The sequence below is a fragment of the Bubalus bubalis genome, chromosome 18 (genome assembly GCF_019923935.1).
Source record: "Bubalus bubalis isolate 160015118507 breed Murrah chromosome 18, NDDB_SH_1, whole genome shotgun sequence".
Taxonomy (NCBI): Eukaryota; Metazoa; Chordata; class Mammalia; order Artiodactyla; family Bovidae; genus Bubalus; species Bubalus bubalis.
The window spans coordinates 57,036,900-57,060,174 of NC_059174.1; the positions used below are offsets into that span (position 1 = coordinate 57,036,900).

Below are 23,275 nucleotides of genomic sequence, written 5' to 3' on the forward strand. Positions count from 1 at the left end.
GAAATGGATGCCTGGGCAATCAAAAGCTTAATGTCAGGCATTTACATTCAAAAAAGCTTAAGCTTATTGTTAGGTACTCACACTACACAGGTGCTGGTGAAATACTGTCTATTTTTGCATTAGTGCTTTTTCCTTTAAAAATTAATTCAATTTTAGAGGAGGGGGAGTGTGAGCTCTTTCTTCAGTGAAAGAAAGAGCTCATACTCTCAATCCAAATCTGTCAACAAGCTCAGGTTTGAAGGATGAGATGGTGGAAACAGATTAAAGCCAGGTAGCATGACCTCCAGGAAAGAGATCTCAAATTGCAAAGACATTTGTATGAACCAGCCTGGAAGGCATAAGGAAGAATGGACCAAGAGGAGAGGGTGGGTGAGTTCATAGCAGTGAGGTCGTCAGTCAGTCAGTCAGTTCAGTTGCTCAGTAGTGTCCAACTCTTTGTGACCCCATGGACTGCAGCACACCAGGCTTCCCTGTCACCAACTCCCGGAGCTTGCTCAAACTCATGTCCATCGAGTTGCTGATGCCATCCAACTATCTCATCCTCTGCCATCCCCTTCTCTTCCTGCCTTCAATCTTTTCCAGGGTCACGGTCTTTTCCAGTGAATCAGTTCTTCACATCAGGTGGCCAAAGTATTGGAGTTTCAGCTTCAACATCAGTCCTTCCAATGAACACCCAGGACTGATCTCCTTTAGGATGGACTGGTTGGATCTCCTTGCAGTCCAAGTGACTCTCAAGAGTCTTCTCCAACATCACAGTTCAAAAGCATCAATTCTTTGGTGCTCAACTTTCCTTATAGTCCAACTCTCTATGGACAGTTTTAGTGTGGTGCTAAGAGGGAATAGGTTTGTTCTGGAGAGTCGGGGTCAGCTCTCTGGCTGTTGGAAAGATGCCTTTAGGGTCTATAAATGAAATAAGGAAGGGACTGGAGGTCAGCAGGTGAAGAAATATGCTGGAAGAATGGACAGATAAACGTGAGGCAAGGAGATAACCCCAGAGAGATTATAAGATGCTGTATTATGAACTGAATGCCAGGCTGAGGGGCTCGTCTTTCCCTGGGGAGATTCCAAAGAGTTTCGGGATGGAGAATGACATCAATAAGTTGCCACTCTGTCCTCTGTTCTGGTGTAAAAAACGAATAAACTGAAGCCTCAGTTAGAGTCCAGAAGGGGGCACTCTCACTGGCAGTGATGATACCAGAGCCCAACAGGAAGAAGGAAGACTCCTTTCCTGGCAAGGACTCAGCCAATGAAAAGCCATGGACTCACTCTTTCCTCTAGCCCTCAACTTCCTTTGCTCCTCTATAAAAGCGGTCTCCTTCCCTCCTTGAATTGGAACTTGCACATGGCTCTCCATGGTTGCAGACCCCAAGCGGCAATTCTGGGCTAATGCCAAATTAAACCTATCTTTGCTGGGAAATAGCTGGCTGTCTACTTGTTTCCAGTCAACACTAGTCACCCTCAGAAGAACTTGACGGGAGGACCTTTCTGTTCAGGAAGAGGAACCAGCAGACACTAGGCACACGCCATGTGATGGAACCTCTGTTTGTTGGCTTTAATATGTTCTTCCTTTTTTTCCTTTGAGGTTTTTCCCCTTTATTTTTTTCTTTTTATATGTTCTTTCTTTAATGTTCACCAACTTGGAGATAAGACACATGATCTCTGATTTACAGAACATAAAACCGAGACACAGACAGGTGGACTGAATTGCTTGATAATGATACCTTAGGAAGTGCTGGAACCTGTCTGTGAGCCTGTTTTTCTGATCCCATCCCCTGTCTTCTTTCTGTTCTACCTGGGGACACTCATACAGTAGTTAAATATTGCCACCAAGGCTTCATCAACTAGTCCCTGACCTCTCCTTGTCCCCATAGAGGCTGTGGTTCCCCCAGCTGGGACTGAGGTCTGGATGAGTCCTCATTAGCTTGTTTTGATCTCAGAGTACTCGGTGCTGGTGGCCTCCTGGTCCTGAGGCTCCCGAGATGTCATCTCATGAAAGTTGAGGGAGGCATAATGGAGCTCTTCCTGTTCCCCTGGGGGTGGGGTGTCCTCTGCAGGGGACAGCACAATCTGGTCAGGGGGGCTGTCTGAGCAAGGCTTTTGCCTGGAACCCTGAGAAAAAGGGAGAAAAAGGAGTCAGAGAAGGAGTAAGCAGGCATGAGCCCCAAAGGAAAGTTCAGTAGATGGGACGTTTATTCACTCATCTTATTCCTCACATGCTTCTTGTGAACTCAAATATTCACTCATTCATTTACAATTTTGCCAAGATTGACTGGGCCGTATTGTGGGCTTATGAATCCTATTTAACCTTCACAGAAACCCAGTAGGAGTGATATTCTTATTATTCCCATTTTACAGGTAAGAAAATTGAGGTGGGGGAAAGGTGAAGTAACTTGCCCAAGGTCACTCGTAGAGTGGATGGCAGAGCCAGGATTCAAACACAGGCCTGCTGTTTTCTTGACAGTGTACCCTGTACCAAGTCCTGGGTGAGTGGCCAAATGAGCAGTGTGAGAAAACGGACATAGACCCTGACCTCAGGCAGCTTGCAGTCGGCTAGGAGGACTGGATTAGAGACAAGTAAACACAGCTAATGTCTAACTCTGGTGTGACTTATGAACTAGCTTGTGCAGAAACCAGAAGAGATGGCAATTCTAGATCTTGGACCTGGGTCCCATAAAACAAAAATGAAAATAAAGCAGGACCCAAGTCTCCCAGAAAAGAGGGTACCCAGACACTGGTATGCCATTCTCTTTTCTCCAAGTCTGTCCATGCACACCTACACCATCATGCTATAGACGAGTGTGTCGAAAGCAACATTAGCCTTCAAATGCTGTTGCTACTGCTAAGTCGCTTCAGTCGTGTCCGACTCTGTGTGACCTCATAGATGGCAGCCCACCAGGCTCCCCTGTCCCTGGGATTCTCCAGGCAATAACACTGGAGTGGGTTGCCATTTCCCTCTCCAATGCATGAAAGGAAAAGTGAAAGTGAAGTCGCTCAGTCATGTCTGACTCTTAGCGACCCCATGGACTACAGCCTACCAGGCTCCTTTGTCCATGGGATTTTCCAGGCGAGAGTACTGGAGTGGGTTGCCATTGCCTTCTCCAAATAGTAGCTCATAAAGAAAAGAAAAAGAATTCCAGGTTAGGAAAAAAGGGTTTCACAACCTCAGAAAAAAAAAAAATCGCATATCTAGACAGAGATGTCCATATTAGGCATGAGCAAGATGGAATGACAAAACAGCTAGGTGTATTGACACTTCTGTAGCCAAAGAGGGAGAAATAAGAACATGTGTCTTAATAGCCTTACCATATATTAACAGGGGATTGAATTGATCCTCATAAGACAACATGGGCTTCCCAAGTCATGCTAGTAGTAAAGAATCCGCCTGCCAGTGCAAGAGACGCAGATTCCATCCCCGGTCAGGAAGATACCCTGCAGTAGGAAGTGGCAACCCACTCCAGTATTCTTGCCTGGGAAATCCCATGGGCAGAAGAGCCTGGTGGGCTGCAGTCCATGGGGTTGCAAAGAATCAGACACGATTAGGTGACTGAGCATGCAGAAGACAAGATGCAGCTCAGATGAATAAACAGGAGAAAGCACTAAGTTCATTCCTTCATCCAACACCTCTTTGCTGAGTGCTGGTTATGAGCTAGGTGCCATTAAGTGCTGTTCTTTCAAAAGAGGACATATGAGGAAGTGAAACAGTCCAAAATACCTGCCCGCATGCCCAGTTCCTTATTAGAGAGGGGAATAGTAACATTAGGTAAGAGTTGTAAGCAATTTCCCATGACCTAGGCATATTTCTAAGCACTTCTTGTAGCAACCCAATGAAACATGTACCAGCATAGCAATGGCCTCATTTCCAGAAGAGATAATAAAGAAGCAGAGAGGTTAACTAACTTGTCCAAGGTCACACAGCTTGGAAGTGGTTGAGTCCAGGACTTGGACACAGGAGGATGAACTCCAGGGACTATGCAGCTCATTGCTTTAGTATTCTGCCTACAGTATCAAAGTTACAGAAAGGTTGAGAGAGTTGACTTATCAGGGAAAAAAAAACCCTGATGCTGTGAAAGATTGAAGGCAAAAGGAGAAGGAGGGGGAGAGGATGAGATGGTTAGATAACACCACTGACTCAATGGACATGAATTTGAGCAAAGTCCAGGAGATAGTGGAGGACAGTCCATGGCGTGGTGCGGTCCATGGGGTCGCAAAGAGTCTGACACAATTTAGTGGCTGTACAACAACAACAACATAATGGGGAAAACAAAGCTCTATCAGGGTTCCTGTTAAGATAGTGAATTCACCATACCACTGGCTCTGCTCACCAAGATCCAACAATCAAAAACTGTAGATGGAACTACGGGATAACAAAATTTTATAATCAATTGTCAATTGATTAATCACCTTGAGGTTACTGGGGGGAAGTAAAAGCTAATTTGAACACATGGGGCTGGGGAGGTGACACGCTACAGCCCAGGGTTAGGGAAGCTGCCTTGTCGACAAGAGGAAGAACAGGTTCCCTCAGATGTGCTTGAATTCTGCTCCCTTCTCTCCTCCACCCTTGCCTTGGGACAATCATTGCCTGCAGAATTCATAGAGCGTGGACAAGATGGTTATGTGCATGTGTCCAGAGGTAAATGCACCGAAGGCACCACTCCAGGGAGCACCAAAGGCTCCCTGGGGTGAAGAGAAGGAGAGAGGCCATGGAGCCTCACTGGCCTTTGGGATTCTTGTCCTCCCTTTCTTCTTTCCCAAACTCCAGAGTCTGGTGGATCAAAATCCACAGAGATTTTGCATCAAAATCCAAAGCTCCTTCTCCTTGAGGTTGGAAGGCAAAGTGGTGACTTACACTGCTTTTTCAGTGGAGAGGCGGGGACAGGAAGTGGGACTGGTGGACAGTGGTTATGGTGCCCGGGGCACTCCACCCTGCGACTGGTCCCCATCACTCCTTTGAGCCAACACAGGCCAGCATCTGCCCTTCACCTTCACCCAATCCACAGTCCAGACCAAATAGCTAACATCCCTGGGGAATATGCACGCCCCCCCCCAGGTCAGAGGACTGAGCATCTGCAAAGTGTAAATGTCCTGGAAGAAAAACCAACCAAAGGAGGCTGGGAACATCATGTACCTTCAAAAAACAAGTATTAGAACACTTTGATCAAGAGTTTTAAACTAAGCATGATAAATGCATTAAGAGGAGTAAGGGCTGACGTTACATCGTGAACGTGAGAATAAGAAATTACGCTACTCTCTCAATCCCTCCCATCCTCTCCTTCACCAGCAGTGTCCGACACGAGTCTGTTCTCTCTCTGTATTATCATATGTAAACTAGATAGCAAGTGGGAAGTTGTTGTATAACACAGGGAGCTCAACCCGGTGCTCAGACAACCTAGAGGGGTGGGAGGGAGGTTCAGGAGGGAGGGGACACATGTATACTTGTGGCTGATTTACGTTGTTAAATGGCAGAAACCAACACAACACTGTAAAGTAATTATCATCCAAATAAAAAAAAAAAACCAACAGGAAAAGAAATTATGTACATCACTCAGTAACGATATAATATCTCCGAGTGGTGACATATTGTAACTAGACAGCATGGTGATCATTTTGAAACAGAAATATCGAATCACTTATACTTCAAAAACAAGAAACAAGCAAACCCCCAGAAAAAGAGATCAGATTTGTGGTTGCCAGAGGCAGAAGGTGGGGATGGGGAAACTGAATCAAAGTGGTCAAAAGGTACAAACTTCCAGTTATAAGATAAATAAGTACTAGAGAGGTAATGTAGAATGTAATCATTAGAATTAACTCTGCTGTATGTTATATATGAAAGTTATTCAGAGTAAATCCTAACTGTTCTCATCGCAAGGAAAATATTTTTTTCTATTTCTTTAATTTTTTGTCTATAGGAGATGATGGATGTTCACTAATCTTATTAGGCTAGTCATTTCATGATGTATGTAAATCAATTTATTATTCTGTACACCTTAAACTTACACAATGCTATATGTCCAATATATCTCAGTAAGACTGGAAAAGAAAATTATACACTTTAGTAATTATGTACATAAGATGTAGAACAAGAAGTTATGTAATCATGTAAGTTACATAAAAAGGAAATGTGTGTGCAGTTCTGTAAAACATGGAAATATGATGTCTGAGATATAAAAATAGGAAGAATCCAATGGTGGGATGAAGAATAGAATGAATACAATTGAAGTACATCAGGGAGCTAGAAGAACCTTTGAGTTTCCCATAGAAGGAAGCAGGGGAGGATGAAGAACAGAACACATGAAAATGAAAGGTATGAATGATGAAGGAGCTAGAAAATCTCAACATTCAGATGATAATAGTCCCCAAATGACATGCTTTCTCGGGGGGGGCGCCACACCACCGGCATGTGGGATCTTAGTTCCCTGGCCAGAGAGCAAACCTGTGCCTCCACACTGGGAGCAGGCAGTCTTAACCACTGAGCCACCAGGGAAGTCCCAGTAGTCCCCAAATGAGATAAAAATGAAACCAAAAGAGGAAGAGATAATTGGACAAAAATAGTGGAGATAAAATTGTCAGAATTACAGAAAAAGTGAACTACGTCAGCACAAAGTACCTTGCAAGCACAAGAAAAAAGACAAGGAAAAGTCCACAATCAAATAAAGTACAGTTCATCTCAAGACTGTCAAAACTAAGAAGAAACATGCAAATGTTTCCAGGGAGAATGAGTGGATTACCTGCCAATGTGTGACACTTGAGACCTCTAACAGAGATACCCGGTACAAGAAACAGTGAATCAAGTGTTCAGAGTATCCAAAGGAAATCACCTTGATCCTGGAATTGAGAGCCTACCAAATGAAATTCAATTGTGGGGGCATAAAAATATTTCAGATACAAGTCTCAATACAGGAAATACCAAGTTAAAAACATGTTAGGAGAAAGAACTCAAATACAAAGAATGCAAATAAAAATAAGAAAACTAAGAAACCACACACAATGAATATAAGATACAAAGGTGATCAGATTACCTCAGTAAAATGTGTAGCTGTCTATTTTTTTTAATGACCAGAGAATAGAAAAATATTGAGTGTGTTCATAATTATGCAGAAAGAAAACTGGAGATCTAGAGAAAGAACCAGCATGGCTGTAGAAGGTGGATGGAGGGGACACCAAAAGATATAACAGCACTCGAGTTCTTTTTGTTAGGTGTAAGACAGAGATGTTACATTTTTTTTTAATAAGAGAGGAGAAAATGAAATGTTGAAAAAAATGGAACCAAGCAAAAGGAGAAGGTAAAATAGCACAAAGAAATCCACATATATCAAGAACCACAATAAATACAAATAGTGTGAACTTGACACAGGATGTCAAGTTGGATTTTCAAATACCTGGTTATAGGGCTTCCCTAGTGGCTCAGTGGTAAAGAATCTGCCTGCTAATGTAGGAGACACAGGTTCGATCCCTGAGTCCAGGAAGATCCCACATGCCTCATGGCAAATAAACCCTTGCACCAGAATTACTGAGCCTGTGCTCTAGAGGCTGAGATTCACAACAAGAGAAGCCATCGCAATGAGAAGCCTGCGCACCACGACTAGAGAGTGGCCCTTGCTGGCCACAGCTAGAGAAAAGCTTGTGCAGAACGAAGACCCAGCACAGCCAAAAATAATAAATAACATTAAGAAAAAACAAACTTAGTCATATACTATTCAAAAGAATCATTGCTAAAGCATTAAAAAAAAAATGCTATAAGTGGGTGGGGAGAGGAAAGGATGGAAAAATACCAGATATCTAACTAACCAATGACAAAGCGGTGTGTCTATCTTAAGATCTAACCAAATAGATTTGAAACAAAAAGTATCACTAGGGACAGAGACAATCACAAGGTGTGGTTAAACATGAGAAGAGAAGATACTTCTAAACTATACACTTTTAATTTAAAAGTACATCATCTGTAAGAAATATATTTGATAGAACTCCAGGGGAAAATTGACAAGTAAACTATCATAAGAGTTCAGATAATGAAAGTTCAGGAAGACCTATTAGTAAAGATTTGGATTTGAACAATACAATGAACACACACTGGCCTATTGACCTCAGTTGGAATTATGAAATAGAGTATATATATATATACTTCTTAAGCATACAGGAACTATTTACAGAAATTCTTCACATAACCAAGTCACAGATAAAGTCTCAACAAAGTTAAAAAGTAAATATCATCAAAACAATGTACTCTGACAAAACTCAATTTAGTTAGAATTTAAGGATAGAAAGATGTTTTAAAATCCCCATACATTTGGATTTTTTTTTATTAAAAAATTTTTTTTAATTTATTTATTTGGCTGCACTGAGTCTTAGCTGCAGCATGTGGGATCTAGTTCCCTGACCAAAGATCGAACCTGGGCCCCCTTCATTGGGAGCTCAAAGTCTTAGCCATTGGTCCACCAGGGAAGTCCCCTACATTTCAATTTTTTAAAATCCCCAATAATTTAAGATTCCTAAAAAATTCACAATAGGTTTTTGCAATGTTTAGAACTGAATGGTATTAAAATAACACATTTCAAAACGTGTGAGGTGAAATTAAAGTGGTGTTCTGAGAGAAATGTATCCATAAAAACTTTTATAATGAAAGAAGGGTGCTATATATTAATAAGCTAAGTTGTTGTTGCTTAGTTGCTAAGTCCTGTCTGACAAACTCTTTTGCCAGAGTACCATGAAGTGTAGCCATACCAGGCTCCTCTGTCCATGGGATTTTCCAGGCAGGAATACTGGAGTGGGTTGCCATTTCCTTCTCCAGTGAATCTTCCTGACCCAGGGATCAAACCCGGGTCTCCCTCATCGCAGGCGGATTCTTTTCACCAGGGAAGCCCCCAAAGGGGAATTAATCCTAATTAAACAATATGCAATTAAGAGAATACTACTCATAACCTTTTGTCAACAAATTCTGAAACTTAGATGAAATGAACAAACTGTTATCTCTAAACTGTTATCTGTAACACACTGTTTGTGTGTTAACGGACACACAAAATGACTGAGTTAGAAAAACCACATGTAAAGACAAGGGCAGACCCAGTCGGCCTATACAAGTGATACTTATTAATCATTCAAGAAGCAGATCATTTCAATTTTACACACTCTTTTTCAGATAATATTAATAGAAAAAATTGGAAGATTCTACAATTCCTCAATATTATCTTGATACCCAAACAAGAAAACAACAACAGGAGAAAGGAAGACAGAGGTCCATTTCACTCTTGCATACAGATGCAAAAGTGCTTAACAAAATATTAACAAACTGAATCTACTAGAGTTTTAGAAAAAGAAAAAAAAACACTCACTGTGAACAATTTCATCTTTTCTCAGGAATGCTAGTTTCAAAATAGAAAATGTTGAACCGTTTCGCTCACCACTGGTAACAGATTATAGGGAAAATCATATCAGTGGATGTATCTGAAAAGTTCAACTGAGATGTATGAGATAAACATAAAGTTATTTAGTGATAGAGAAGATCTTCCTTAGCCTGATAAAGACTATCCATACAAGCCATGACAGTTAAAAGCAAGAATATCACAAATTTTTCAGATGGTATCTTTATCTCTGAAAAAGGATGGTTACAAGTAAGATATAAGAATTTTCCAGTTACCCAAGCAACAAGAATCTAAATGCACTCGAGACCAATTTGAGATTTTTTTAAATTACAAAATAAATCCTCACACTTAAAAAGAATTATTTTTCGTTCTGCATATAGCAATGAGCAATCAGAAAAAAGCATGTACAGTAGTAGCAATAACTAGTATTTAGGAAGAAAAAATTTTTTTAAATACTAGTTATTGTTAAAGAATAACTAGATGACCAAGACCTGTGTGAAGGAATTCTCCATCTTTCTTGAAAACATTTTTTTTAAAGACTTAAATGAATAGAGATACTCTGTTCTCTTGGATTAGAAGACTTGAATCCACAAATACACTCCTCCTGGATTGACCTATAGGTTCAATGCAATTCCAATCAAAACTCCAACAGGAGTATTTTGGGGAACTTGACATACTGATTTTAACTTTTAAATAGAACAGTAGAGGTCCAAGAGTAGTGAAGACAACTTTGAAAGAAGAATCTGGAGAAGGACTTGCTCTATCAGATACCAGGACTAATTTTCAAGCTTATAGACTGTTGAATGTAGACACAGTTCTGACTCAAGGGCACTAAAATTGATCATTGGAATAGAAGAGGTCACAGAAAGAGGACCACCCACATGTGGGATTTTGATGAATGGCAGATCCACAGGGGAGGAAGTAAAGGACTATTTTGCAAAAAAAGAAGGAACATATATAGGTCAACACTGTACACCACACAGAAAAATCAACTTCCCATAGATGAAGCCCTTAAATGCCAAAAGGAAAACAGAAAACTTTTCTTAGAAACTATCCTTGAATATCTTTCTGCATCTTAAGATGGGAAAGAATTTCTTAAACCCCAAAGTTCTTTTTACAATTAAGAACTTATCATCAAACGTCACCTTTAAAAAGGTAAAGTACGATCTACTCACTGGGAGAAGATATTTACAATGTATATAATCTTTTAAAAAGCATAAAAATGTATAAAGCTCTCAAATTTAATAAGAAAAGGTCAAACATTCAGTAGGAAAATGGGCTGTCAATGAGACCAGGCATTTTATGGAAAAGATGTTCATATGCTGCTGAAGCTGTAGAGAGATTTTCATCTTCATTGGTAACCAAGGAAATGCAAATCAACACCATAGTGAGAATGTGAGATGACTGAAAAAAAAAACTGAGAAAACCAAGTGTTGGAGAGATTGTAGATCAACAGAATCTCATAGGCATAGATGAGAGTATGAGTGAACACAGTTGCTTTGGAAAATATTGTTATGATCTTCTAAATAGGAACTTTACAGACTCTATGACTTAGTAATTAAATTCCTAAGTAATGCTAAAGGAAAACTCTTGCATGTGAATACAATGAGACATGAATAAGGAATGTTTGTAATTGCAACACCAGGAAACAACTCCAATGTCCATCAATAGGAGCTTAGATAATAGACATAATCATAAAATGCATCATTATACAATGGGGAACTGCAATTTTGTGCAAAAACATGAATGAATCTTTGCTATATAAGACTGCGTCTACAGGGCAAGTCCAAGAAGCATACCTGGCACATGACACCCTTGGAAGGTTCAGAAACAAGTAAACTAAAGAGTGTATATTTGGGGTAAACATATATGTGGTAACACCAGCAACAAAAGATTCAGAGCAGTGGTTACTGGGGGCAGGTCAGAGTAGAAGGGTAGATGAAAGTTATCATCAGTGTTTTAAGTCTCAGGTTGGATGGTAGATTTACACGTGTTTATCATATCACGTGTAACGATGAGTAAGTAAAAGTGAATACTTCTTGTTCCATTGATACTAGCTCGGTGATGAACAAAGCATTTTAGATAATTCCATTTAGGGCAACACAAGCCCAATTTTTAAAAAGGGAACAGGGGTCTTGCTGGACAGGGATGGTGTGAGAGAAAATTACAGCCCTTGTTCTCAAGGACTTTACATATACGATGAGAAGGTGGAGACAGGTCAACACAGTGATGTTGTGTGATGTAACCCTGGGTTGGGGATGGACACAGGACTCGGTGGATGGAGAGAAGGAAGGGAGAAGACAAAGGTTCCCAGAGTAAGAGATGCTGAGCTTGCAGCTGGAAGGAGGCAGCGAGGTGGATGGTTGAACTGCGAAAGGGAGGGCAGCTCAGGTACTGAAGGGAAAGTTGCTCAGTCATGTCTGACTCTTGGCAACCCCATGGAGTATATAGTCCATGGGATTCTCCAGGCCAGAATACGGGGTGGGTAGCCATTCTCCAACCCAGGGATCGAACCCAGGTCTCCTGCATTGCAGGTGGATTCTTTACCATCTGAACTACCAGGGAAGCCTAGTTCAGGTAGAAGGAATTGTATATTCAAAGGCTCCGAGTCATAAGGGAATAGATCTCTCTGGACACAGGGAGAAGGCCAGTGTAGCTGGACCCTAGGGCAGGACCAGTGGCTGGAGCGGCCGTCAGGGGAGACGCCAGGAAAGACATCATATATCAGACCAATGATTATGACTTGATTCTCTAAGCATTGGGAGCAACAGCTTTGAGACTCCAGAATGGCTGGAAAGTACTGGTTTGGGGGGAGATAGTTCTAGCAGCCTGTATCCAGTAAAGAAGTGAATAGGCTCAGTGGTCAGCAGAGCACCACTGGGCCTGGGAGATGAAGGGGAAGAACGGAAGGGAAGCCAACTCCCAGGTGTCTGCCTGGGGGAGCAGGCAGGAGCAGGAACTACTGATGGACTTAGCCTGAGTCTGCCAAATGGACATGCTTGGGGCCCCCACGGCCGGAGAAGATGCCCGCATTACTCACCCAGGCGACGGTACCCATGACTGGGTCTTCATCATCCACACCCTCTGGTCTCGTGGCTGCCTGCTTTCTGCGGGCTTTCAGTCTAAGAGAAGAAACCGGTGTTGTGCAGTCAGGGCGGCTCAGACTGCCCCCCCACTGCCCCCAATACGACGGCTCGGGTATCCAGACCCTGAAACACTGGACCCAGAGGCCTTCCTGACACGGAAGTAAGCGCTTCATCTTCTTGGATGGCCAGGACTTTGGCCAAGACTGAATTTCCATCACTAGAGACTTGACTTACAAACTTGTACATGAATGTCATTATTATTGACACATGGTGGCCAAAACAACCCAAATGTCCATCAGTGGATGAATGGATGAGTAGAATGTGCTCCATTCATCCAAGGGAACATTGTTTGGAAATAAAAAAGAATGATGGAGACATCTCTGGTGGCGCAGGGGATGAGAATCTGCCTGCTAACGCAAAGGACACAGGTTCGATCCCTGGTCTGGGAAGATTCCATGTGGCTCTGAGCAACTAAGCCTGTGCGCCACAGCTACTGAGCCTGAGCTCTAGAGCCCTTGAGCTGCAATTCTGGAAGCCTGCACACCTTAGAGCCTGTGCTTTGCAATAAGAGAAGCCACGGCAATGAGAAGCCTGTGTACCACAACCAAGACCCAGCACAGCCAAAAATTAATGAATTGATTTTGTTTTTAAAAAAAGGAGTGAAGGACTGCCATGCATGAACCTTCAAAACATCACGCAAAGTGAGAGAAGTCAGTCACATGGGACCACATGTTTTATGATTGCCCTTATTTGAAATGTCCAGAACAGACAACTCTAGAGAGATGGGAAACAGCCTAGCGGTTGCCTAGGGCAGAAGGCGGAACGGAGGGGATGATCAGGGCTGTGGATTTCCTTTTGGTTTCTCTTTCATTTGGGGCTAATGCAAAAATTCTGTCAAAATCACTGTCAAAGACGCGCAGTTCTGAATAGACTAAAAGCCAATGAACTGTGCACCTTAATGCATGGGAATTACATCTTGCTAAGGCTGTTACCCAACTCTGAACCTAATCTATGCTTCTCCGCATTTCTGGGATTAAGAGACCTCTTTCCACACTCCCTACCACACACCTCCCTATACCTCCCCAAGAACACAGACTTACATGTAAAAGAAAAGGAGGCACAAGCACAGGGACAGCAGGGCCATGGCACCAGCGCCTCCAAGAGCCCCAACAACCAGGAATGCAGGCTTCCCTGCAGGGAAGACGGCCAGGAGATGATCACAATCCTGAGATCAGTCTCTTGCCTTCCCGCCTCCTTGCAGAACTTTCTGGAGAGCCTCTTCAGGCCTGAGAAGGAGCCCCCTGTCCTAAAAAGCACCTTCTGCTCTGACCCCAGCCCCTCTCCCCACCAAGCGTCATCTTCTCTAGGATGGAGACCCCTGTCTCCTCTAAGCCTCTTCCCCCCAACAGACCCCTGACCTGGCAGCAGCAGGACAGACCCGCTCCGGGCCCCGTGGACGTTCAGGGCCTCGCAGCTGAGGCTGAGGCCGGAGCTGAGCCCCTCACGGAGGCTCAGGGAGCTGTTGGCCCACGGCCCGGCGGAGCTGGAGCTGACCTCGAAGGAGGCGTTGCTGAAGTTCCCCTCCAGCAGCCCCTCACCCAGCCTCCAGAGCAGGGAGGGGGCCGGCCGGGCTCTGGAGGAGCAGCTGCAGCGCAGACCCTCGTCCTCCTGGGAGCAGGAGGGGCCCAGCAGCTGCAGGGGCACTGTGGGAGAGATGGGAGTGATCAGGGGCGCCCCTCCCCTCCCTGGAACCCCGGCCTCCTGTCCCCAGGGGACCCCACACTCACAGACCACGGAGAGGCTCAGGGAGATATTTTGGGAGCCCAGCGGGTTCTGAGCCTGGCAGGTGAGCTCTGCTTCTGCAGTTTCTAAATACGGCAGCTCCAGGACCCCGGTGCTCGAGATGGGGGCGGCCTCCAGGGCGGGAGACCCCCGGAACCAGCTCAGCTGTGCAGGGGGCTTGCTGTCAGCAACACACAGCAGCTGCAGCGCCTGGCCCTCTGAGATGAGAATAGATGAGGTGTTCTGCAGAATCTTGAAGGCTTTGGGGGAGAGCGCAGTGGGAGAGCTGGGGGAGGCTGAGGTCTCCTCCTCCCTCCTTCCCAGCATCTCCTGGCATTGCTCTGTCCTCCCCTGGCTGGCCAGCTGGGTTCCCTGCAGTCTCAGGGCTGGACCTTCACACCCTAAGTAGGCTGAGCCAACGTGTCTGGGCCTCGTATCTTCAGGGGAGGCTTGGTGTCTCAATGGGACAGGCCTGGGCTGTTTGGTGGAAAGAAAACCCAGAGCCTCAAGGCTTGAGATGTTGATTCAGTGAAGGCAGCAGGAGATGGGACTAAGGAGGCTTTTGTGGAAGAAAGCCACATAATAGAACCATGGTGAAGGAAATGGGCTTTGAACAGGGTGTGTGAGTGTGTATATGTGTGGGGTGTATGTGTGTGTGCCTGTGTGTATGTGTGCATGAGTGCACGTGTATATGTCCGTGAGTGTATGTGTGCATGATGGGTGCCTGTGCTGTGGGTATATCTCTGTGTATATGTGTACATGTGTGATGTGTATGTGCCTGTGTGTATGGGCGTTTCTGTGCGTGTCTCAGTGTATGTTCATGTGTATGTATTATGTGTGTGTGAATCTCTGTGTGTATTGCATGTGTGTGTGGTCTAGTGCTTGGGAGGTGGGGCAGGGTGGTGATTTTCTCCTTGCTCTTCCCATATCTGATCACATTCAAGCCCACTCCCCTGCCCCATCTTGGAGGCAGTCCCAGGAGCAGGACCCAGCCCTGGAGAGGAGAGGTCCGGTCCTACCTGTGACATTTCTGAAGGCGAGGCTGATGCGGAGGTTCCTCGGAGCATCTGGGGCAGAAAGACATGGGCTTGCTGCAGATGGAGGAGTGGGATGGAAACTGACCAGCACCCCAGGAGGGAAACCAGGAATGGGGGAGCTGTCCTTCACGGCCACTCCCCACCTCAGCTCCCAGGGCGCAGACCCATAGACCAGTAGGCTGGCCTTCTCTCTACACACGCACACACACGCACACACCCACACACACACAACCGCCCTCAGGGACCCCGCCGCCCCTCCACACTCACAGGAGACGTTGAGCCGGACGGTTCTTTCCAGGGCCACCTGGGATCCCTGGAGTGTCACCAGACAGGTGAGGTTGGTGCCGTGGTCCTGGGGCCTCGGGGTGAGGGTGAGCTCCGAGGAGTGGAGGGTGTCTGGGTTCATGGCATCAAGGGCGTCCCCCGCCCAGGAGAACAGGAGAGGGTGTGGCTCATCACAGGCTGGTGACAGTCTGCAGGTCAGCTTTGTGGGGCGGCCGGACTCCAGAGGCTCCAGAAACTGGATGTCGGGTTTCTCTGGAGAAAGGGAGATGAGGAGACAGAGGGAGATGCCTGGAGGCAGGGGTGTGGGGACCCAGAGGGTCAGGGTCACAACTCCTTCCCAGTTCTGGGTCTCTCCTGAACCCTCAAACCCCAAGACCTGGAGCAGGGAGGGCTGCTATACCCTGTTCCTGTTCTAATAGAGGAGTCTCCATGGGCCAGGGTCCTCTCCTGGGCCCCCTGTCATACCTGTCACCTGCAAATTCAGCTTCTTATCTCTGTAACTGTATCTCACATCATGTCCTCTCTCCACTCGCAAGTAGTAGACTCCTGAGTCGCTCAGCCTGGCCTCTCTGATGCTCAGGGAGCAGTCGTTGTTGCTGGGGTCCCCGAGGAGGCCGAATCGGCCCTGGGTTTCTGGCTTCACTCGTTTCTTTCGGTCGTTTGTGGCCACAGCATCATTTGTGTGGTGGTCATTTTCCCGGAACCAGTAGATGAAGAGTTCGCCAGAGGAATACCAGGGATATCCCGAATTCCAGGGGTAGGAGAAGGAGCAGGGCACGTGGACGTCCATGCACGCCTTCACCGCCACTGATTCCTGCACTCGGAGCTCATACCCTAGAAGCTCCTGCAGGTACCCTAGGGGACACAGAGGCTCAGCGGCAGCTCCAGCCCCTCCCCACGCGTGCTCCCCCACCCCAGCCGTGAGCCCTGTCCCCCATCCTCCCCCACTCACCCCCCCACAGCAGGGGCAGTAGCAGCAGGGGCACCATGTCCGCATCCGCCAGCACAGAGCTGGTTCAGGTCCCTCTGCTGGGGAGGGAAGCGCCCCGAATGTGGGGAGGGAACGAGGAAGCCCCAACAGGAAGCCAGAGGGTGACAGAGACAGAGCCTTGGCCAAGCACAGAAGGGGAACTTGGACGCCCCAGGCCATGCAGGAGGGGCGGCCCTGAGAAGGCAGAAGGTCCCACCCACACCGCACACCGCAGGGGGAGATCCTAAGGCCCCCAGAGGCCGAGAGGCTTCACTGCACGTGGCTCTGACATGACCACCCGTCCAGTGATGCTCGGGTCCACGGTGGGATCGCCCAGCAGCCGGCAGAACCAGAAAAGAGAAACCGTGTCCAGCCCTGGTCATCGGGTGGGACCGACCCTGCAACAGAGAAACACTGAACTTTCCGGAAAAGAACATTGAAAGATTTCTCAAAACCATTCAGACTTGGGCAGGAAGACTCACACACGCTGGAGGGTGGAACCCAGGAAGGAAAGCTGAGTGTGAAAAGCTCCTTTGCCCAGAAGGGTTTTCAGAACAGGGCACACGGGCTGTGCGGCTTCATGGATCTGAGGGTCTGTGGGCCCAGCCGACCCGGACACAAGGCCACGCAAAGTGGGGTGGTAAAGGAAGAACTTTGCCCCATTCAGCAGGGACCCCAAAGTCCAGACCTCACACAGAAACACAGTTCACGACCCCTCACTCTGGATGGCCTTCTTTTCAAAGCCACATGAGGGCTTAAGTCATGTGTGGAAAAAACCTGTGAACTTGCTGCCCTTTCGGGAGAAAATTCTTTAAGATTCAGAAATTTGACTATGATTATAAACGTTTTAGACACTTTCAGGAAGAAGCTATGGGACTGATGGAAAGTTTCTTTTACAGTTAGATAGAAATATTAATATATGTTTTACTTTTTTAAACTACAGAAACAAAAAGAAATGTCCGTCAATCAATCAATTATCTTCTTTCTACTCTGTTTTAGATATAATTAATCTTATTTCCTCATATAATGGGCTTCCCTGCTAGCTCAGATGGTAAAGAATCTGCCCTCAGTATGAAGACCAGGGTTCGATCCCTGGGTCAGGAAGATCTCCTGGAGAAGGGACTGGCAACCCACTCCAATATCCTTGCTTGGAGAATTCCATGGACAGAGGGCCCTTGCAGGCTACAGTCCATGGGATCACAAAGAGTCAGACATGGCTAACTAACACTTTATTAGTAGAATATTCATATTAATTAATATACATGATTCTTCTCCTAAAACGAGGCAATCAAAGAGGATCAGGCCAAAAGTATGGGGAACAGGTTTTATGCAGGTGTGATAGGTGTGTCTGACTTGTGAGAAAAATGGTATGGTGGCCCAGGGCTTAGCACTCTGCACTCTCACTGCCTCTGGCCCAACTTCAATCCCTGGTCTGGGAACTAAGACCCCACAAGCCCTAGGTCATGGCTCAAAAAAAAAGGAAGAAAGAAAACTAGTCTGCAATAACTGTCTTATCTTTTGGTTTTCAGCATTTTATGTTTTGTGATTGATTACATAGGTTTCTCATTTCGAAAGAAACTCAGATGTGATGTGCCTGTGATATTGAGACTTTTAGGAAATATATATTTGACCTTCATCCACAGTTCCTGGCTCACAGATTCATGTGCTCTTGGAATTTATTGATTGAAAAGAGATATGGCAGCTTCTTTGTTCATTTGCTCTTTGTTCTCAGTCCCTGAAAACACTTCAGGGCCACACCAGAGACCTGGGGGTCACATTTTGTATTTGGGGGTCCATGTGTGTATTGCATTCAGTGACACCATTTTTTTTTTCTTTTTTTTTGCCTAAGGAGGGATCCGAACACTCGAGTCAATGTCAGGCTCCACAGAACCCTGGACTGGCCCTGCCCAGGGTCCAGGTGAACAAGACGGGACGAGCTCTCTCCCTCACTCCTCACCGGTTGCGGGAACATTGCTGGACAAGCAGGCACTGGAGAAGGCCAGGATCCGCAGGGCTGTGCAGCACACCTTCAGAGCGGCTGGTGTCCCGCAAAGGTCAAGCTGGGACGGTCAAAGAACAAGAAACAAGCAGTGCTGGTGAGGACGTGGGGAAAGGGAACCCTTGGGCACTGCTGGTGGGAATGTGAATTGTGCGGCCACCATGGGGAACACTGTGCAGGTTCCTCAAAACTAAAAATAGAACCTCAAGCACTTTCACTTTGGGCCTTTAAAGAAGATGAAATGGCAATTTGAAAAGATATATGGACCCCATGTTCATGGAAGTGTTATGTACATTATTGAAGACATGGAAACAACTTCCATATCCAATGATGAGAGAATGAATAAAGAAACTGCAGTGTGTGCATACTCGTGATCACTCTTCAGCTATAAAAGAGAAGGAAATCCTGCCTTTACAAAACATGGATGGTACGCGAGGGCATTAGGGTAATGAAACACGTTAGACAGAGGAAGAAAAATACTGTATGATCTCAGAGGTAGGTGGAACTGAAAAAAAAACAAAGAACATAAAGTCATAGATAAAGAGAAATAACTGGTGGTTCTCAGAGGTAGAGAGAGAGTGGGGTCTATGGCAAAATTGGCAAAAGTGGTCAGAAGGTACACACTTCCAGGAATAAAATAAATAAGTCATGGATATGTAATGTACATCATGGTGACTATATTTAAAATGTTAAGGACACTAATACAGTTAACAATACTGTACTGTACATTTGAAAGTTGCTAAAAGACTAGATCTTAAAATTTCTCATCACACAAAAAAATTTTAGCCTTATAGACATAAATGTTAATTAGGCATGTTTGGTGATCATTTTGTAATATGTACATATATTAAATCATTATATTGTACACCTGAAACTTACACAATGCTATACCTGTATCTCAGAGAGAATATATGTCTATGTATGTAAAAGATTTGAAAAACGTCAAGTTGGGGGCTTGGATTAGAGTGGTCCAAAACTAAGAGAGTGTTCCCTGGTTGACAGGCTCCAGTGGCCTTTCAACACCTGCATAATGGATTACTTGTGTTACATTGCCTCTGTGGAAATATACAATATGCAGTGTGGCTTCTAGTGTGGCTACTGTCCCTGATTTACTGATTAAATCTCCAGAGATGAAAACAATGAACACTGGATGATTGCGAATGCCTTTGTGATAAAATTCACAGTGCATTGGAAATAAAAGAGAAATTCTCTAAAAAGATGAAGGGTGTCTTTAGAAAACATCATATTTAATGGAGTACCATAGGTTCCACCCTAGCAAGTCAATAAATATCGGTAAAAGGTATAACAATTGAAAGGAAAAAAGAAATATTTATGTTCATAAAAGTTCTGCATGTAGAAAAATCCAAAAGTTTATACAGATACATTTAGAGGTTTAACAAGAGAGCACAATGACTTGAGACAAATTCAAATTTGAAAAATCCATTGCAGACTTCCTGTGGTCCAGTGATCAAGCATCTGCCTTCTAAAGCAAGGGATGGGAATTTGATCCCTGGTAAGGGAACCAAGGTCCCACATGCATTGCCACTCGGCCAAAAAAGATCAATTACTTTCTCATACCACAGTAATATAAAACTGTATGAGAGCCATTGAGAGTTGCATCAAAAATTAGGATATACCTGGAATCTATCTAACATTTAGAAAGGTATACAACAAAACCTCAATGGAGAAAATTATAAATCTGTCTTGAAGGACATTAAAGATATAAATAAATGGGAAAATACATCACATTAGGGGTTGGCAAAAAGAATATAAATATCCATGTGACTCAAAATAATGTGCAGAATCAAAATGTATGTCACCACACCCCAAGTGGACATCTGTGGAACTCAATAATTCCACTGTAAAATTTATAAGGAACCAGACATTTCAAGGATGGCAAGGGAACCTTAAACAGAACAATGTGTGAGGCCTGGCTCTGCAAGTTGTGAAGATACATAACCCCCTGCCTGCTTGCTTAGTTGGACAGTCATGTCTGACTCTTTGCCACCTCATGGACTGTAGCCCACAAGACTCCTGGGTCCATGGGATTGTCCAGACAAGAATACTGGATTGGGTTGCCATTCTCTTCTCCAGGGTATATTACAGCATAGTAGAACAAAACTTTTGGACTGAAAGAGGGATGCTCAGGTAGACTAGTGGAACGGAAAATGGAACCTAGAAATAAACCCCAACCACAGGAAGCATCATGAGTAATAGAAAAGGTGATAGAAAGAAGTGACAAAGAGATAGGCGTTTCAATCACTCTGTGGGCGACAGGGGATCTGAAGTCAGTCAAATGCAACTGCACCCCTAGCTCATATGGGAACCAAAATCAAGTGCAGATGGGCTTAAGATCTATATTTAGAGAGACAAACAGTAGAGTTGCTGCAAGATACTGCAGCAGGTACCTCCATGAACTGCGGGGGGTAGGATTCCTGAACAACACAGAAACAACACCATCTCTAAGCCAGACGCTGAAATCCCGAGCTCTATTGAAATGAAGAACTCTTCATAACAGACATCCCTGGGAGTGCCGAACTGAAAGCCATCAGGTGGGAGAAGATACCGATGACACAGATAACCATCAAAGTAACAGTAGCCAAAATATGAGTTTCTAAAATGCCTAAGGCAAAAGAAATCTACAGAAATGGGCCCAAATGAGCAGGACTTTCATCGAGGGCAACATATAAGGGGACCGTCAGGGAATGGAAAGCTGCCCCACGTCACAGCAGCCAGGAACGTGCACATTAGGACACTAACAGGGCATGACTGTACGTGCTCCAAGTAGCCGGCTATTCAAGTCTCTCAAAACACCAACTGCTGGGAAAGTGTGGGGCAGTGGTTGTTGAAATGTAAGTTGGCCCACACATTTGAGAGGAAAACAGCTTCATCCAGAAAGCCGAGCCTGTGCTTACATCAGGACTCAACACTTCCACTCCTTGGATGCATGTTCTAGAGCAGCCATGACTAATGGTGGCCAATCCCCACAAGTTGCAATTGAAGGGTTTAAAGATGGTTATAAGGCTGGGTGTTGGGAGGGGCCACATGAAGTGCTATAAGGTGAAACGACACTGGGTTTCCAGATTTAGTACAAGAAAATGAATGTAGATGATTGTGGGCCCGATTCCAATGTGTCTGTCAGTTCGACCACATCACGCACAAGCAATAATGAGACACCAGCAGTGCGTCTCAGGGTTCAACTCAACTCAATCCAACTCAGTGTTGACACTGTCTACCTGTAAATAGCATCACATCCTATAAGACTTCAGTCCTTCCAGACTGCCCTTCCAGTTTCATATGCCTGTTTCAAATCCAGGTTGTCACATGTACACCTGATCTGCTGGTTACTCATGATTCATTCAGTTCAGTCACTCTGTCATGTCCGATTCTTTGAGATCCCATGGACTGCAGCACGCCAGGCCTCCCTGTCCATCACCAACTCCTGGAGTTTACTCAAACTCAAGTCCATTGAGTCGGTGATGCCAACCAACCATCTCATCCTCTGTTGTCCCCTTCTCCCGCCTTCAATCTTTCCCAGTATCAGGGGCTTTTCCAATGAGTCGGTTCCTTGCATCAGGTGGTAAAGTATTGGAGTTTCAGCTTCAGAATCAGTGCTTTCAATGAATATTGAGGACCGATCTCCTTTAGGATGGACTGGCTTGATGTCCTTGCAGTCCAAGGACTCTCAAGAGTCTTCTCCAACACCACAGTACAAAAGCATCAATTCTTCAGCAGTCAGCTTTCTTTATGGTCCAACTCTCACATCCATACATGACTACTGGAAAAAACATGGCTTTGACTAGACAGACCTTTATCGGCAAAGTAATGACTCTGCTTTTAAATATGCTGCCTAGGCTGGTCATAACTTTCCTGCCAAGAAGTAAGCGTCTTTTAATTTCATGGCTGCAGTCTCCATATTCAGTGATTTTGGAGCCCCCCAAAATAAAGTCTGCCACTGTTTCTACTGTTTCCCCATATGTTTTCCATGAAGTGATGGGACTGCATGCCATGATCTTAGTTTCCTGAATGCTGAGTTTTAAGCCAACTTTATCACTTTCCACTTTCACTTTCATCAAGAGGCTCTGTAGTTCTTCACTTTCTGCCATAAGGGTGGTGTCATCTGCATATCTGAGGTTATTGATATTTGTCCCAACAATCTTGATATCAACTTGTGCTTCATCCAGTCCAGCATTTCTCATGATGTACTAGGCATATAAGTTAAATAAGCAGGGTACAATATGCAGGCTTGATCTACCTCTTTCCCGATTTGCAATAGTCTGTTATTCCATGTACAGTTCCATGTACATGTTGCTTGCTGTTCTGCAGACAGATTTCTCAAGAGGCAGGTCAGGTGGTCTTTTATTCCCATCTCTTTAAGAGTGTTCCAGAGTTTGTTGTGATCCACACAGTGAAAGGCTTTCCCATAGTCAATAAAGCAGAAGTAGATGTTTTTCTGGAATTCTCTTGCTTTTTTGGTGATCCAACAGATGTTGGCAATTTGATCTCTGCTTCCTCTGCCTTTTCTAAATCCAGCTTGAACATCTGGAAGTTCACAGTTCACGTATTGCTGAAGCCTGGCTTGGAGAATTTTGAGCATTACTTTACTAGCGTGTGAGAAGAGTGCAATTGTGCAGTGGTTTGAGCATTCTTTGGCATTGCCTTTCTTTGGGATTGGAATGAAAACTGGTCTTTCCCAGTCCTGTGGCCACTGCTGAGTTTTCCAACTCAGCTCGCATATTGAGTGCAGCACTTCCACAGCA

At 44.8% G+C, this 23,275-nt stretch overlaps 1 protein-coding gene across 2 annotated transcripts; it reads right to left on the bottom strand.

Moving 5' to 3' along the window:
* Positions 1-996: 996 nt before the first annotated feature.
* On the bottom strand, positions 997-16,923 carry LOC102398735 (sialic acid-binding Ig-like lectin 5). Of its 2 annotated transcripts, none has more exons than XM_045163275.1 (9): positions 16,499-16,923; positions 16,012-16,401; positions 15,529-15,798; positions 15,244-15,291; positions 14,230-14,442; positions 13,861-14,145; positions 13,543-13,633; positions 12,397-12,478; positions 997-2,109 (listed from the first exon to the last, which is right to left on the bottom strand). In XM_045163275.1, the coding sequence occupies exons 1-9, from the start codon at positions 16,533-16,535 to the stop codon at positions 1,918-1,920; spliced, it is 1,608 nt and encodes a 535-aa protein (XP_045019210.1). In that variant the 5' UTR covers positions 16,536-16,923; the 3' UTR covers positions 997-1,917. The 2 variants fall into 2 exon arrangements, with proteins under 2 accessions (XP_045019210.1, XP_044787023.2); XM_044931088.2 differs by having other exon boundaries at positions 14,230-14,484; positions 16,499-16,922.
* Between the last annotated feature and the right edge of the window lie 6,352 nt (positions 16,924-23,275).

What these genes read in the sequence shown, in the direction of transcription:
- LOC102398735 (XM_044931088.2), bottom strand. Translation starts at nt 16,535, where the DNA reads ATGGTGCCCCTGCTGCTACTGCCCCTGCTGTGGGGGG. An exon ending in CGTCCGGCTCAACGTCTCCT is followed by an intron (nt 15,292 to 15,528) that starts GTGAGTGTGGAG and finishes TTTCTGCCCCAG; the next exon opens with ATGCTCCGAGGAACCTCCGC. An exon ending in TGCCTCCTTTTCTTTTACAT is followed by an intron (nt 12,479 to 13,542) that starts GTAAGTCTGTGT and finishes TTCTTCTCTTAG; the next exon opens with ACTGAAAGCCCGCAGAAAGC.